General features: G+C 60.2%; 1 protein-coding gene across 1 annotated transcript; it reads right to left on the reverse strand.

Annotated features, from left to right (window-relative positions):
* Positions 1–3,782: 3,782 nt before the first annotated feature.
* PRODH (proline dehydrogenase 1) lies at positions 3,783–14,208 on the reverse strand. The gene is made up of 14 exons (XM_035569257.2): positions 13,928–14,208; positions 13,577–13,785; positions 9,544–9,578; positions 9,056–9,205; positions 8,879–8,943; positions 8,357–8,473; positions 8,115–8,194; positions 7,742–7,823; positions 7,177–7,269; positions 6,940–7,086; positions 6,594–6,769; positions 6,404–6,502; positions 6,186–6,274; positions 3,783–4,728 (listed from the first exon to the last, which is right to left on the reverse strand). The coding sequence occupies exons 1-14, from the start codon at positions 14,201–14,203 to the stop codon at positions 4,541–4,543; spliced, it is 1,806 nt and encodes a 601-aa protein (XP_035425150.1). The 5' UTR covers positions 14,204–14,208; the 3' UTR covers positions 3,783–4,540.
* Positions 14,209–16,794: the final 2,586 nt, after the last annotated feature.

Raw genomic sequence — 16,794 nt, forward strand, 5'->3', positions numbered from 1 at the left:
TATATCTGCAGAGCTGGGTGTGAGGACCACACACCTACACGGTTTCCCCACGCAGGGAATGGAGCCTCCATAGATGAGGCGTGGGTTGGGCAGCATCCTTCAGGTGAGGATTACGGAGTCACCAAGCAAAGGGTGGATGAAGAGTTTCTCGCCACCAGCCTCCTCTGATGTCTGTAGTTCATGGGACTGACATGCATGGAAGGTTTCTGTCCTGTTCAAATCCACACAGACAGAAGTTCCCAACAGGGAAGTCCCTGGTGGTTTTACCAGTGGAAACTATGCTCTTAGGCAGTTAAATCCCAACAAATGTGCCTGTAAGAGTGTCACCTGCCTCTCAGTGCCCAGCTGTGGGCAGTGGCTTGTGCAAAGAGCACAGATAGTTTCAAACCTACAGAGCTGCAGCCTGAACAAACACGTTCTTGGCACTGGCTTTCAGACACAACCCCAGAAGTCACTGACAACCTGCAATTTTGCTGGTATGGGTTTTTAACATCCTGGTCCAACGTCTTGACTAGCAGGGTGCAGTGAGCCCAGGTGATGCCACAGCAGGGAGCAGCCAAGACCCTCCTAGAGCCACCCCTTCCCAATGAGTGACGTTGTCATCAGGCCACTGATGGGGTGGCAGACCATGCCTGAGAATTGCCTTTTCCCTGTTCCCTGTGTAACAGCAGGTCGTGGCCATCTGTGAGCAGCCATGGGTGTGGAGGGAAGGTCTGGTGGGTGGCAGCCATCAGAGAAGAATGTCACTGCCCTCAAATGACATGGAGGGGAGGCACAATTCCTGAGCAACACCCAGCTCCCTCCTGCTGTCTCCATCCATCTGTCCAGAAACTATCTCCCATCTCCCTGGTCGTTACCTGGTGTGACCCACCACCTTTCCTTTCCAGACCTTAGTTTTCAAACAGGCTGGTGATCACCGCACATCCCTCCCTCTCCCCTCTTTGCCACCCTCGCCTCTTCCGTGTGACCCCATTCCTGTCCCCACGCTGTGTTGCTGGGCACCAGTATCTCTTGCCTGGGCTACTCTGCCTCCATGTCCAGCTCCCCCAGCTGCCCCATCCTGCGGGCAGGGACTATCTGGTGGCACCCAGCACCACCTGGCACTTGGTCCCCTTGGCTGGGTAGGAGTGCCGAGACAGCAGTGGTCTGGCCATGCTGAGGCACAAGGGACTCCCTCGGGATGACTGCTCTGCACTGAGTGAGCTCAGCATTGCCTCCTGTCTGAGCAAAAGGACTGGGGGGCGGCTTGCTCCAGAAAAGGTGGTCAAGAGGGGCTGTGCACAGATCCATGAAGCCACTGGCACAGAGGCTGCACCATCTGCTCATTCACTTCTCCCTATCTTGTGAAGCTCCAAGGGACAAGCTTATGAAGCTCCAGACACTGCCCTGTGCTTCCTGAGGGGTGCAGGGGGCCCATGCTGCCCCCCAGGCATGGCTGCTACCGTGCCCAGCCCAGACTGTGGCACTACCAGCTGTGCTGCAGCAGGAAGCTGGGCTTGGCAGCCCCCTGCCTGCCCTGGCAGCCTGCCCCCCCTGGAGCTTCAGCCTCGCTCCGGTTGTTTCCATGGCTGGGATTCCCTTCCTATCTGCTCTCTCCATTACCTCTGCTCTGTGCCGAGTGGGGCTGGTGCTCCCTGGCCCCGCTCCTGACAAGCCAAAGGAGACACTCACCGGCACGCATTTTCCACGCTGTTGCTTTGTGCAAGGATGTGTTTACTTTTGGCTCTTTACTTGGCTTCCATAAAGAGCTTTCTCTTCTCTTCCAGGCAGAATGTCCTGTGCTGCTCCATTTTTACCAGGTCTAACCAAAACCAGGGGAAAGCACACTTTTCTCAGCAGTGTGGCTCACCTCTGCATGGGGGATAAGGCTGTCCCTTGGCCAGGAGTCTGGGACTGGAGAAGCTGCTGAGGATGCTGCAGGGAGGGGGAGGATTTACAGTGCGCTGGGGACAGCTTGGGCTGGGCTGGCTTGTACTGCCCGACTGGGCAGGAAGAGTTTTGCAGACATGGGGGGATTGCACGTCCCATGGGTGTCAGCCACCAACGCTGCTCTCCCCCTGGTCCCAGTGAGGTTTTTGCCCCTGCCTTTGAGCAGATCAGGCTGTGTGGGTGCTCTGCAAGCTCATCTCAGTGCTTTGCATTACAGCACAGTTTACAGTTTCTTTTTCAGACTTCAGGCTGGAAATGCCCTACCAGGTGCTTGCCTCCCATTGAACTGTGTTTTGGAAAATAGCAAAAGAGAGAAAGAAACTCCAGCACTATAGTATTTCCAAACACAAAATGAAAGAAAAATATGTTGTTTTGTCTATGTTTCAAAAATCTGTGCAGCTGTTTCACCAGGAAGGGCTGCAGAGTGGACCACAGGGGAGTCATACGATAATGAGGCACTCGTCACTGTCCAGCGGGGACATGTCCAGGCTCCGCTCCTTGGAAGAAGTCCCCACTCATGTGTGCTTGGACCACTCACAAAATTTGAGTGCAAGTCTGCTGAGGTGGCTTCTGCACAGATGTGGGCTCTCTCCCTTGCAACTCCCCCTGCTGCTGTAGCCAGCACCCTTGCAAGTGAGTGAGCACAGGCTAGGGCGTACCCAGTGTTTCATGCCTCCCCTTCCCTCAGGGTAGGCAGATAGCAGCTTCCAGCAGCAAGGGCTAAAACTGGGCAGGCTGGTGAAAGCCTGAGATAAAGGGAGGGCTTAGCCAGGTCACTGTGCCCAGAAATAAGAGGGGTGGTTGCTGGTTCTGCCTAAGCATGGGTAAAGGTTGCTGGGAGCACAGGGCTTTGGGGTGTTGCACTGGCACCCAGGCTTGCAAGGCCATCCAGCACCTTGTGCAGAGAGCAGGCAGCACCCTGCACCCATCATCCCTGCAGCCATCATCCCTGCAGACAGCAGCGTGCACCAGAGATGTGCTGCAGAGCTGCCTGGAGGTGTGTGATTAACTTTTGCAATAGGTAGATGGGCAGCCGTGGGTCTTTTCACAAGCCTGCAGCAGGATAAGGCTGCTCATGCACTTAGGTGGTCCTACGTCCAGCAGCACCAGCACCCTCCTGCAACAGCAGTGCTCCCTGTGCCCGCATCCCTGGGCTCTGAGGGTGCAGGGAGCTTTGGGTCTCGGCATCTTGAGCCATTTCTTCATGCATCCTGAGAGCCGTTCACTCCACAACAATCAGAAGGGGCCAAAGAGGTGGCCAGGAGCAGGGATTACATCTCCTCTCCTCCCAGGAGCACCAGGAGCCCGGCTGCTACCTGCACCAGCACCCTCCTTTTAAACACTCGCAGCTCAAGAGCCCCTGCCCCAGCCTGTAGTCATGCTGCCTGCCCCTCTGCGTGCTCGGAAAGGCAAAACCAGGAGGAAAAAAAAAAAGAAACGGAGACAAAGCGGTAAGCAAGCGTGGCTGGAAAGCCTAAACATCACCCTTCACCCCTTGGGCTTTCACAGAAGGAACTCCAGGGGAGGCGAGGGGGGACGGGGACCCCAGGCGGGCAGGACCCAGCCGGGGAGGGGGCCTCGGATGCCCCGGAGCCGCCGCGGATGCTGCCAGCCCCTCCCGGGCGGCTCCGCAGCTCCCCCTGGGGCCAGGACCGGGGAAGTTTGGCCTCGCCCCGTGCAGCCCCGCTCGGCCTCCTGGCCCCGAGCCCCGGCTCCCGGCTCGAGCCAAAGCGTGCAGCTGGGGGGGCTGAGTGCCGTGCGCTGCCCACCCCCCCGGCCTTCGCCATCAGGGCAGCGAGCCAGAGCCCGCGGGCTACTGCCCTATGACTCTAGGAGAGGCAGGAACAAGAACAGCACAGCCATGCTTTAATCATTGCCATTCTCTGGCAAATCTAGTGTCTGGCAGAGCCGCGGCCCAGCCAGCTCCCAGTGGCCGTCCAGACCTCTCCTGCCCACAGCACGGCTCTGGCCCCATGCAAGTCCCCGCAGCGTTGGGACAGCACAGGGATGTGGCCTGGCAGCTCCTGCCCCCGTGAGCAGGTAGCAGGGACCCCCTTCTGCCTCAGCCACCTCTGACTGCCGCCTTTGCTAGTCACTTCAGCCTCTGCTGAGTCTTCTGCAGAGCTGGAGCCTGGCAGAATCTGCAGGACCTTCTGACCCAGGGAGGGCTGGGGAAAGCTGAGCCACCCCGTGGGCCTTGTACATGTGCCCATGGAGATAGTGGCCAAATCTCCATGTTCACTTCTTGGAGGGCAAAACCCCAGGACAATATTCACCAAGGCTGGGGGGGAGGGAAGGGCTGGCAGCGGAGCATCAGCATCTGCTGTGAGGTAAAGATCTGCTTGCCCTGGGCTCTCAGTGCTGGGACAGCAGGGGGATGTCCCTTGGGGCACTGCCAGCTGGGGCAGCCCTACAGTAGTGGCCTCCCAAAGGAGGATATGGTTCAAACAGCAACAAGAGAACATCGCCTCCCCAGGCAAAGGCCTCGGGGGGGAAAAACAGCAACAAGGAAGTTAGTGGGTTAGTGGTTACACACAAAGGCACAAGAGCCCCATCCCCAGTCACCAGCTGAGCCAAGCACTGCAGCTGGATCCTGCGGGTCTGGGGAGGGTTAGGGGTTGGGGCTGAAGATGGTGCCCGCAAAGAGTCGTCTCTTGAACTCCCTCCAGAGTAGATCCCGCTCCTGGTTCGCTCTCTGCATGAAGCCCCTGTTCTCCTGGGCTCGGCGGGACAGGTAGGGCAGCACCTCATCCACTGGGCCATAGGGCACGTACTTGTAGACAGGAAAACCAGCCTGACCTGGAGGAAGAGAGGGGGATCTTGGAAGTGCCCCAAAGAGCCTCCAAACCACTGTGGGCTCTGCTGTGACAGCTCTTGCTCCCAGAAAAGGGGCAGGGACATGGGGATGGATGCTCCAAGGTGCCCAGACCATTCCAGGGCTGGGGGCACAGGGATGTGACCATGTGCCAACTCAGAACCCTGGCACTGCATGGAAGAGTCAGGGCCAGCCCACCGCAGCAGGGCTGGAGGACAGGATTGAGCAATCGGGCGGGAAACCTGGGAGCATCTCCTGCCAGACATGGAGTAGCCCACCCAGGCAGGGGGGGCAGCAGCCTGTCCCACCCGCTGCTCAGCACAGGGAGCTTGGGAAGGTGCTGGTGGGGGGGGGGAGAGCTCTGAGGTCACCGGCAGCCCTGGGAATGCCGGCAGCCAGGGCTGGGCCAATTCAAGAAGCATTCAACCAGAAACATCAAGTTAACACATTTTTCCAGCATGACCAGAAGAGGCTGCAGACACACAGCCAAGCCCTGCTTACTGGGGGAACTCCAGGACAGAGCAGCATCCGTGCTGGACAACTGCCCGGTCTGCCTCACGCTGCTCTCCTGGCCTTGGGTCCCTGCTCCGGAGACTGGGATGGGGAATGGGATCAGCCCTGACCAGCGAGTACCTGTGTCTGGGCCTGTCTGTGGGGAACGAGGGTCACAAAGAAGCAGGGAAAGTCACCTCAGGTGTCAGGGAATATGCGAGAAGCCCTGGGGTGGAGCTGGGAACCAAGGCCCCACCCTGGCTCCACGCTGGGTGCCAGAGCTGGTGGTGTGGTGGCAGTGCAGGAGCACAGCTGCCCAGGGAAGGGGCCCTGGTACAGGACAAAGGTCTGGGCAAGGGCATGTGGCTGACAGGGGGACCTGCCACCACCAGTCTTGCCTCAGCTGAGCCAGTCCACATAGCAAGGAGCTCTGGTTCCCACCACACCAGCATCTACCAGCAGCCCCATTTCAGCTCATGGCCTGAGGGAGGAATTCCCCTGTCCTGCCACCATGGTCTCACTGGACACTCACTGGACTCCACCTCAAAAGTCCTCATCTATACCCTCCCTCTCCATAACCCTATGCAGGTGTCCCAGTATTGACACAGCCAGGGAAGAGGACTAATCCATCCCACCATAGCACAGCTCTTCTGGTTACCCTTTCATGCAGGAGCTTCGAAACCTGCCAGTCTCCCCCACACACACTCCCTGTGGCACCCGGTGTTTTCCAGGTCAGGGCACCTTCCTCTGCCAGTGCCATCCTCTCCTGGGCTTCACCACTTCTGCCCAGGCAACAAGAAACCATCTTCAGCCTTGTGACAGCCCACAGCCCAGCTCCACTGGCCCTTCAGACCCCACAGCAGGTCAAAGAGACCTCAGGGTAAGCGCGGGACAGAAGCACGTCTGCCATGTCCCCCCTGCTCCCAGGTACTGGAGCTTCAGCGCTCACCCAGGGGGAAAGTGATCTGGTCACACATGCCCAGCAGCTGCCCAAAGCAGACGTTCTTCTCCGAAGGATGGATCCCAAGTTCCATCATCCTGCAAGCCAAACCTTGGTGTTAGGAAAGAGCAGAGACAGTGCTGCCACTGCATGCCCCATATCCCACTTGATCCCCATTGATCACCCAACACAGAGCAAGGCACTGACCCCTCCTCGCCAGTCCCCACCTCTGCAAGGTGAATTTGATCGTGTCCTCGTTGTGAGATGCCACCATCACACTAGCTTTCTGGCTGTGCTTGATCTCCTCCAGGATATAGTCTAGGCACCTGCAGGGAAGTATGGTGTCATGTGGGGAGGCTGTCCAAGCCCAAGCCTGGTGAGGAGGGAGGTGGGAGTGTGGCTGGGGCAGGTCCCTACCTGTGGTACATCTCATTGGTCTTCTCATAAGTGGGGTTGATGGGATCCTCATAGCCAAACTTTGCTGCTCTCTCCCGCTCCTGCTCCATGTAGGCGCCGCGGACCAGCTTGGTGCTGAAGTGCCAGCCCTCCCGGCGTGACAGCTCCACGTCCACGGTCACATTGTTGTAAGCCTCCTGGGAGGAGGTGGCAGAGACAGCGTAGGGTCATTACATCAGTGCCATGAGCCAGCCCCAGAATCACACCAAATGGACCAGAGCATCACTAAGGTGCTCATCCAGCTGCTCCAGCAGGTCCCTTCCCTGCTGTGCACTCCAGAGCCTGCACAGCTTCTGCCAGCCCTCACCTTCAGGTAGCACTGGTGGGTGTTGAAGATGATTGCCTGCTCCCTGTTGAACCGCCGCTGCATCTCCAGGGTGAGGCGGCTGATGGCTGGCTGGAAGTAGCTCTGCTCTGCGTCCACCATCAGCCTCACGCCCGTCTCCGTGGCTCTCTGGTGGGTGAATGATGCAGGGTTGGCTGCTGGGGCCACCTGCCACATGTCCCCCCTCCACAGTGGCACCCAGTCCCAGCTTCCTCAGACCTTGGCGAGGATGTCCATCCGCTGCAGCATCCGTTTCATCTGCTGATCCTCCTCCTCGGTGAAGTGTGAGAACAGCGGCTCGAGCTGCCTGGTCTGAAGTGAGAAGAGCCCGTTCACCAGCTTGCCTGGGGAGCAGCACTACAGGAGCTGCCCATGGGAGACAAATGCCCTGGGAAGCCCACCCCCAGTCCTTCTGCAAACTCAGCATCCCCCGACCACTGCAACATGCAGGCTGCCTGCTCCACGAGCCATGCAGAGCCTGGGGACAGCAGACACACACCCCGTGCCCCCCAAATGCCCCTCCAGCCAGCACAGATGCTCCTGTTGTCCCCCCCACCAGCTTCTCGGCACTGGCTACAGCTGCCAGACCTGCACAAAAGAGGCAAAGGGTGGTGGCCAAAGGCAAAGAGAGCAAACTCCCAAGAGGGAAGAGTCCATGCAGCACCCAAACTTGGAGCAACAGCTGGCGACCAGCACGGGGAACAGGGACAGGCTGCCTCACGCTGGCAGTGCCCTCCCTGTGGAGCTGGTCAGGGGGCAGAGCCTGGCCAAAGTGTGCACCCACCTTCATGTTGGGGATGAGCAGCAGCTTGGAGAACTTGGTGCGGCTGTCGATCAGGCTGTTCCAGGCCAGCAGGTCCACAGTGCTGTAAGCAGGAAGCCAGGTCCATGCTGGTGACTTGGAGGGGTCTCTACCATCTCCCAGTCTCACCAGCAAACCAGCTGCATAGCCTGCTGCACATGGCACCCCGACCCATCTTGTCACCTCCAACAAAAAACCCTCTGCCTTCAGAGCCCCTGGTTTCTGCACCAGGCCAGCGCTGGTCTTCGAAGAATTCCCCTTGCTGTTGCCCAGCTGTCACAGGGACATGGTGAGACTGGACCAGGTCCCCCAGTGTCCCCACCCTACAACACCCTGCAGCTCACGGACAGCTTACCCGCTCACACCCAGGTTCTTGCCCGTCAACCAGTGCTGGCTCTCTGCCTTGGTCGCAATGCCGAGGTTGGCCAGGGCCTCCTGCCACCAAGAGGAGCGTCAGTGCCAAGGAGATGTCAGACCCCATCAGGGGCGTCACAGAGTTGCTCCAAGGACCTCTGGGGCCACCTCCAGCAGCACACCCCCAATGGCTAGGCTCCCCCCAGCAGCACAGCCTCATCCCTTGGATATCAGCCCGCTCACCTGCAGCTTCTCCACCTCCAGCTTCATCTCCAGTGCTGTCTGCCCACGCTGGCCCTGCTCCACAGCCATTTGGTGGAAGAACCACCGCCACTTCACCAGCACCTCTGAGAACTGCAGCTGTAGGGGCAGAAATCTGGGTGAGCTGCACAGGCTGGAGCCCAGGCAGCTCGGAGCCTTCTGCGATGCCAAGACTCTGAGGGATCAAGCCCAGCCCCACAGGCAGACCCTGACCCTACAGCAGAGAAAATCTCTGGGCAAGAAGTGGCCAAGCCTAATACTGACCACCCATGCCCTCATGTTGGGACCTCTTCACATGCTTCCAGGGGTTGAAGCTGTCACCCGGCTGGTCTCAGACACAGAGGGGACAGCCTGTTGCTGCCTCCTCCCCACCTCTGCCACAAGTAGAGTGCTGCTGCACAAGGCGGACACCCCAGAGCACCCACCCCTGCAGATACATCATCCACAGCCCTGGCTCTGGCCCACCTTGCCCTAGTCACAGCCCTGGCACCGAGGGGCACTCACCAGGAACTGAGGCCTGCCCAGCGCTGTCAGCTTGATGGCTGAGAAGCCGTCCTCTGAGCTGCCACCTGGAGAGAACCACCATGGCACAGCTGGCCAGGACACCAGGGCAGGAGGGGGTGCAGGTGTCCCTGGAGTCCCCAGGCACTGTGGGACTGTGGGGACACACCAAAGACTTACTTGAGGCATCGATGCAGCGGAGGAAAGTCTCCATGTGCTGGTCACATTTGGCCTCATCAGCATAGAAATACGTGCGGGCGCTGGTGACTCCATTGCGGTGACTCCCAGATCCACGATGGGCATGGTACTGCTTCTCCCTCTGCTCCGCTCCTGGGGTGGAAGAGACCAGAGATAGGCCATGTAGCCCCTGTGTTGCCTCCAGTCCTGCCAGCCTCCCTGGGAAGCTCCTGCCATGGGCTCAGGGGAGAAGGAATCTGCCTTGGACCTCACAAGAGCCCACAAAGACCCCAATATGCCCTCCCTGCTCTGTTGACTGAGCAGGAGCTCAGCCTTTGCTGAGAAGTGGGGCTGGCTGAGAACCTCAATATTCCTCCTTCAGCTCATGTAGGAGCTGGGCCCTTCCCCCACGCCAGGCCCATGGTGCCTGGACCGGCTGGATGCTCTGGCAGGTGCTATCTCCTGTGAGCAGGAGAGGCTGGGTCACTCACCTCCTGTCTCCTTCTCGGCTGCAGAGGTGCAGGAGCTAAGAAGAGAAACAGGGAAGATAAGGGCCAGGTCAGCAACCCCTTGCAGCCCCACGCTGGTGGCCAGGGCAGCTCCAAGGCTCCCCTGCTGCCAGCCTGGTGCTGGACTCTGCTCTTCCCTTGCCATCCCATCACCAATGGATCAAATGCTGCTCAGCATAAGCTCTGTTGGCAGCTCAGTTGCCCCAAATCCTCTCATGGAAAACAAGCGGGTTTCAGCACCCAGGCAAGTGTTACCTGGGGACCCTGAGGAGCACAGGGAGGATGCCCTGACCCTGGGTCCAGAGCTGCTCTCAGCACACCCAAGCTAGCTGTGGTTGAGGACACCCACCCCATGGCAAGGACAAAGTCAGCACTGGTGCTCCATTTCCATGGCCCTCACCACAGTGGGGCACCAAACCTCATCCGAACACCTCCCATCTCACAGGCACCAGCGACCGGACCACAAAATGAGGAGCTCTTACAGACCAGGTTGCATCAAGCCATAGAACCCCTGCTGCAGCTCAGCTGTCCTGCTCCTCTGCACCTTGGCATTAGTCAACAGCTTACAAACACGGCCTCAGCTTTGGCTCCAGCCAACCTCGGATGTAATTTCAAGCCCAAGCTCTTTGCCACAGAGATAAAGGGCTCTGACAGCCCATGCTAGCGCCGGCCAAGTCATGAGTTCCTCCTGGAGCTCAGGCAGCTAAGCTTCCTCTCTGACACCCTAAATCCAGCCTGCAGACAGCGGTCTTGCTGAAGAACCCTGCCAGCCCCTGGAAGGCAGCACAGAGCTGTCTTCTCCCAGGAGATCTCTGCCTTGTGTAAACCCAGAGTCACTGCCCCCAAATTGGCCATGCCCTACAGAGCCCACGGGGAAGCGTGCTGCGAGTCAAGCCAGGGGGCTTCCACAGGGGAGCGGGGACACGTGTTCACCCACGTGGAAACCCTGTGACGGGGATTAGGAGTTGCTGGAAGCACAAACAAGCAGAGACAAAGCCCTTCCGTCCGGCTGGAGGCTCCCTGGAGCAGCTTTGCATTGCTCACAGTGCAGCAAAGCCTCACGTGAGCCAGGGCAGACGCAGCCAGAGCTCATGGTGAGCTGTGGACACCACGCTGCAACCTGTTGTGTCCTCAGTCTCTGCTCCATGACTGTGCTGCCCCTAGGATGACAGGTCAAGAAACTTGCTGCCCCTGAATATGAAGGGTGATAGAAGGAAAGGAGAGGAGACATCGTGCTGAGGGATGGGATGTGGTAGCAAAGCCCCTGAGAGCTGCAAGATCCCCTTGAAGCAGGCAGGACAGCTCTGAAGCTCCGAGCACACCTCAATCTGGCATCTGAGGTGCTGGGGACAAGTAGCAGGAACAAAGCTCTCCTGACCTATGCAACTTAATTAGCAGAAAACACTCTTGAGTTTGGAGTGTTTTGTATTCCTAAGGACAAACACACCCTTTCCAGCAGCATTCCTGCTGCATGACTGCATCAAGCCCTTCACCCCAGAGGGGGGCATTCAAAACAGTGCCATGGTGCTCATTTTATTGTTCTGCATCAAACAAAATAAAGGAAGCTCCTTCCAGCTGAAGAAATAGCTCTTCCTGGATATCATCTGCTTTCTTTGCAATATTAGTCTTGGCTAGTGAAGCCATTCCTACAATAAGCAAATGCCACTTAACCCAGCAGAAGTCAGCTTATACCTGGCCACAAGCCTCCCAGAGCAGGAAGCATCTCTGAGCACAGCCTGAATGCTTTTGGCAGGCTGCAGCTGGAAAGGAGCCATTTCTAAGCTCTGCCTAGGACCTTGGAGCTCACACTTGCCCAGACAAGCACGCTGGTGCCACCATGCATGAGCCACGTGCTGTGGAGCCCAGCACAAACCAGGCCCTGTGTGTGCTACAAAGCAGGTGATGAAGAAAGCTCCAGTGGGATGCAAAGGCAGGTGCAGTTCACCTCGGCCTCAGCCATGAGCAAATGTGACTTTCAACTTTAGAAGGTCCCAAGACCAAATCTGAAGAAAAGTGTGAAAGCAAGACCATGCAATCCTGCTTTCGCAAGGAAGAATCAATGCAGTAGCACAGGGAAAACCTGCCTGCTGGATTGCTGTGCACAGGTAAAGTGGAGACTTGGGCTTTCAGTAAGTTTTTGATCAGGCTCAAGTAAGTTGTCTCAGGAAAAGCACAAAAGTTCCCCATGTCAGAAATAAGTAGGTGATAATCCATTTCACCCTGGAGGTTACCAGGAGGGTGCCATGAGCCCAGCCTATTTGCTTTGCTCATCAGCAGGAGTTGGGTCTGGCAGAGGCAATGAGGGAGAAGTTGTTCCTCAATTACCACACGAAAGGCAAGTCTCATGGTTACAGGAAGCCCACACTCAAACTACTGGTGATGTCTAAAACCACGTAGGTAGGAATCAAGCAAAGCACTTGGCAGAAAAGAGTCCTCCAAGCTTGCCCCACACGCAAGTTGCCAGCAAACAGCAGCAGGACTGACGCAGCACCTCCCTGCACAGCATCAGCTCAAATCCTCAGGTGAAGCAGAAAGCACCCTGTGCCCCCCGGGACCCACAGCACACCCTGGCACAGCACCCGGCACCAGCCCTGGGAGGTGGAGGAGAAGGGGATGAGGTGTTTTGGGGTGGCTCATTGGCCAGGCTGGTTCATAATCTCATGCTGGGGCAGACATCAGCGGTCCACACAAGGAATCTCTAGAGGAAGCGAAGTCCAAGCATGGTGGGGTGCTGCAGACACTCGGGGAGTCCAGAAGCATTCAGGGAGCCCCTGCTGCAGGGGCAGGAGGGTCCCTGCCCACACTAGTCCAGCCGCAGCCCAGCTCCTGGTGCAGGGTGGCTGTGGGCCAGCAATGGACTGGAGGCTTCAAGGGGACCATGACCAGCACTACGATGGGAGGGGCGCTCTTCCTTTCTTCCCATGGGAAGCAAAGTCCCTGCCCAGCTGCCCTGCCCACCCGTGCCCTACTGGGGGCTGTACCCCATCCCAAAGCCCATGGGAGCGGAGCAGCATCAGGCTGTGCTGCCTGCAGGGGACCTTTCTCCAGCTGCGTCACCATGAGCTGGCTGCAGCTCTGGTACTCGTGCCTTGAGCACGGGGCCAAGGACACCTGTGACAAGCTGGCGGAGTGCTGGATGCCAGCCCAGGCGGTGCAGGACCCAGCCTGTGCAAGGCATGCAGGGGCACAGGCTCAGCTGGTGCCCGCCCCCCGCACACTGCTGTTCCCAGCTGGAAAACCGGTGGCAAGGAGCAGCCACAGCCTGTTGCTGGGGGAGCGAGGCATTTCCACTCGGTTATCTCCAGCTTGCTGCAGAGGAGCAGGCTGCGCAGGAGCTCTGCCTCAGCAAACAGCAGATGGCATCAGGAGGCCAGAAACCTGCTGGCGGCATCTGGTTCGTGCTGGAAAAGCCCCGAAGCACCCAGATGCGGGAAGAAAGCAGCTCCCGAGGCCGACAGCTCCAGTCCCGCACCTCCGAACAGAGCAACAACTTCGGCACCGACCAGGGCGCGGCCCTCCGGTGCCACCAGCACCCTGCGACGACGCCCCAGGCTGACCCCGTGCACGGCGTTTATCCCCCCTTGTCCCTTTGCTCGAACAAATCCCGCGGGGGCTCGGGCACGGCGACACCGCGGCGTGCGGCAGCCAGGCCTTGGCAGAGCCTCCCGTGCGGGATGCGCCGGCGGCAGCACCCCCGGGGCCGGCACAGCCCAGCCGCGGCTCGCCAAAGCGCCAGCGCCCCGCAGCAGGCAGGCAGCGGCCGCTCCCCGATAACAGCGCCGGGCGGCGGCGGGGCGATAAGGGTCCGGGACAGGGCGATAAGGGTCCGGGACGGGGCGGGGGGGGCCAGCGCCCGGCGGGGGAAGGGGCCCCCGTCGGGTGGCGGGGCCGTGACGCACGCGGGTCCCCGCGCCGCAGCCAATGGGGGCGGGGGGATGGGCGCGCTCAGCCAATAGCGGCGCGGCCAAGACCCGCGCCCGCCGCCGCCCGCCGCCGCCCCGGTCCCTGCGCTCACGGCAGCGGCTGGCGCCCGGCCGGCGCGGGGCCCAGGTCCTCCTCCACGCTGTAGTCCAGCACGGCGCCCACGCCGAAGGCCCGGTTCCGGCGGATGAGGGGCTTGATGGCCTCCTGGTCCTCCCCGGCCACGAACTGCCCGTAGAAGGTCATCTTCATCAGCCGCTCGAACAGCGCCCGGCCCAGCACCCGCCGGCCGAGCTGCAGCAGCTGCGGGACACGGACACGGCACCCTCAGCGCCGGGCTCCGGCCCGGCACCGACACCCCCCCCACCCCATCCACCCACCCCCCGACCCCGAACGGGACCCCCCGGGCCGGCTCCGGCATCCCCGCGGCGGGCCCGGCACCCACCTCCCGGTTATGCTCCACCAGCGGCCCCACGGCGCACAGCCCCAGCACCAGCAGCCCCCTCAGCAGCTCGGCGCTGCTCTTGCTGCGGAACGCCTCCCGGGAATCCCCGAAATCCACGGCGGGCGGCGGAGGCACCGGCCGGGGACGGGGACCGGGACCGGGACCCCTACCCCTACCCGCGGCCGGCGGCGGCGGGGCGGCCCCGGGCACGGAGCGCGGGGCGCCCCGGGGGGCGGCGGTGGCGCAGAGAGCCCGCACGGCGCTCCGCGGAACCATGGCCCGGCGGTGCCGCCCGCCCGCCCCGCCGCCTTAAGTACCGCCCGCCCGGCGCCGCCCCGCCGGGCTCCCGCCGGCAACGAGGCCGCCGCTCCGCCCCGCGTTCCGGCCCGCAGCCCGGGGGGAGCCGTGCTGGGACGGGGATGGCCCGAAGGGAGCCGCGTCCTCTTGGAGCAGCCCTGGAAGGGTCGGGGGGGGGGAGGGGTGAGGGGAACCGTGTGCCTTTGGAGGAGAGCCCGGGAGGTATGTGCAAGGACGGCGGTGGCCCGAGGCGACAGCCGGGTGGGGCCCCGTCCCTTCGGGAGCAGCCTCGGGAGAGCGGTGCGGGGCCCAAGGGAGCCGCAAGGGGTCCCTGTCCCCTCGCAGCCATCCGTGGGCCTCCTGCGGTGTGCTCAGCCCACGGAGCCTCCTCCGCGGGGACGACCTGGGGTGGGATCTCAGAGCTGAGGTACCGGTCACGGGGCGGATGTCACCGCAACCCCCCGTGGCTTACTCCTCCTGGTCTGCGTGTGAACGGTTTGGGGGTCTCAGCCGAGCCCCAGTTCGCTGGGTCAGGGTGCTGGGGTTTTCGGTCGGCCCTGCGCAGCCGGGTGCCGTTCCCGCAGGGAGCGGGCTGGCGGGGCTCTGGGGGGGGGGGTGCCCGGCCCTCGCACCCCGCCGCTCCCGGGGACCGGACGGCGGGCACCGTTGCCCGGCGGCGAGCACATCCCCTCTCCCCGCCCACTCCGCCAGCCCCCGTTGTGCCGCGGAGGACCCCGCAGGCCTGCACGGAACCGAGGCATCTCCTCCCGGCTCCCCGGTGACGCCTCGTGCCCGGTGATGCTCCCGGCAGCCGCCGCCCGCGGGGTTTGCTCGGGTGGGGACCCTCGGAGGGCACGGAGCTCGGGGGGGCTCCTGCGGCTTTGGTGCAGGACTTGGCTTTTGCGAAACGAGTCCCGGTCACCGAGATCTGAACGCTGCCTGGCCCCGTCTGGGTGAGGTGTTGCCACCACAGGGCCGGCGGTACAGGCAGAATTAATTGCAGCAAATGGTTTTTCCTCCACAGCCCAGCACTGGCATTGCTGTAATCTGGACCGTGGAGGTTCCTTGAGCTCCTTCACAAGGTTTCCTTTTGGGATGTCCCGTTCCTCCCAAGTGTCGGGCAGAAAAAGGGCCCAGAGCCAGGTACTGGCATTGCCCTCAGCAGAGCTGGATAAAACGTTAGTTGTGAAAAAGCACCCATTTCCTTCAAAATATTTCCTGTTTTGCATTAACTCTTTCATGCCCCAGAGTGAAATAATTCATTATCTCTGCGGGATAAAGCTCCCGTGGGGTGTGCGGAAACTCCCAGCACTAGGACAGGATTGGGACTTTTGCTCCACAGCAGGTTGTGTTTAGGGGGTGAGTTGGTTCTCCCCAGCCCATCTGTGCAGCCCTACTGCCTCCCTGTCACCTGCCCTTGAGGTGGCTCTGGCTTGTGCCACAGTCCAGGCCCCTTGTAAGCTCTGCCTAGTTTTGCTGTCCCAGCTCCGGTGCACTGGGTGCCCTTACGAGGGCAGCTAGGAGCTGCCTGCAGAGCTGCTGGTGGAAAGAGGAGCTGGGATGTTCCTTCACCACATCTCACATCTCATCTCATGACCACCTGGGACCTTGTTCTCTCAGCCCAGATGGGATTTGGAGGCTGGACTGGGCTCTGAGAGTGCTCCCTGTCCCTGGCATTTTCCAACTGCATTCCAAAGAGTTTTTGTTAATTGCTTGAAGCATAAGAAATAAACATTGGACTTGTCCAGGTTCTTCATCTGAGTTCCTGCAGGTCTGACGTAGCTCAGCAGTCATGAGAAAATACCTGGGTGAGTTCCCATATTCAGAAAGGTTGGAGCTATCCAAAAAATGGAGGTTGTCTCCAAAAGGTTACCTGGGAAACATCTGAAGTGGAGAGAGGCATATCAGACTTCCCCGATTCACTTTATTTTGAGAGGGTCCCTCTGGTTTTCCACCAGCCTGGCACAGCGGGTGAGGATGAGCTCTGTGAGATGACCATGAGAGCGTCTGGGGAGAAGGAAGGTCAGTGAAAGCCTGAAAACATTTCTCTGCACTTGCAGCCTAGAAATGAACGTGATGGAAGATTTCTGTGGAAGTGGGGTCTGGGGAATAGACATAAAACGTTTTTTTTTCCAGGCTGCCTCTCGTGGCAGGGCGTTGTTTACAGAGCCTGGATGCCAGAGCGCCTGGAAGGGAGCCAGCTCTATTTTAGCCTGTTGTAAATGATTTAAGCACCTCACACCGGGGGGCATTTCTGGGAAAGCAGCACGGAGGGAGTGGAGCATGTTGGGGCACAGAGAAGCTCGCCAGGGAGCCTCTCCCCAGCCTCTGGCCTTCCTCCCAGGTGATGCTACTGAAGAGCCCTGCACCCTGCTTTGCAGCCCCTTGCGTCTCTGTGGCAGAGCCCCGAGTACAGGGCTCAGGGCGGGCTCCCTGCAGAGCCCAAGTGCAGCCAGAGATGGCTGGGCTGGGAATGCAGTGATTTCCAGGCTGAGGCAGATTAACTCGAGCCACCTTTACCCTTGAGAACTCGGCTGTTCCTTATTGATTAACACGGTGTCTCATTTTTC

Source organism: Cygnus atratus, chromosome 17, assembly GCF_013377495.2.
Source record: "Cygnus atratus isolate AKBS03 ecotype Queensland, Australia chromosome 17, CAtr_DNAZoo_HiC_assembly, whole genome shotgun sequence".
Taxonomy (NCBI): Eukaryota; Metazoa; Chordata; class Aves; order Anseriformes; family Anatidae; genus Cygnus; species Cygnus atratus.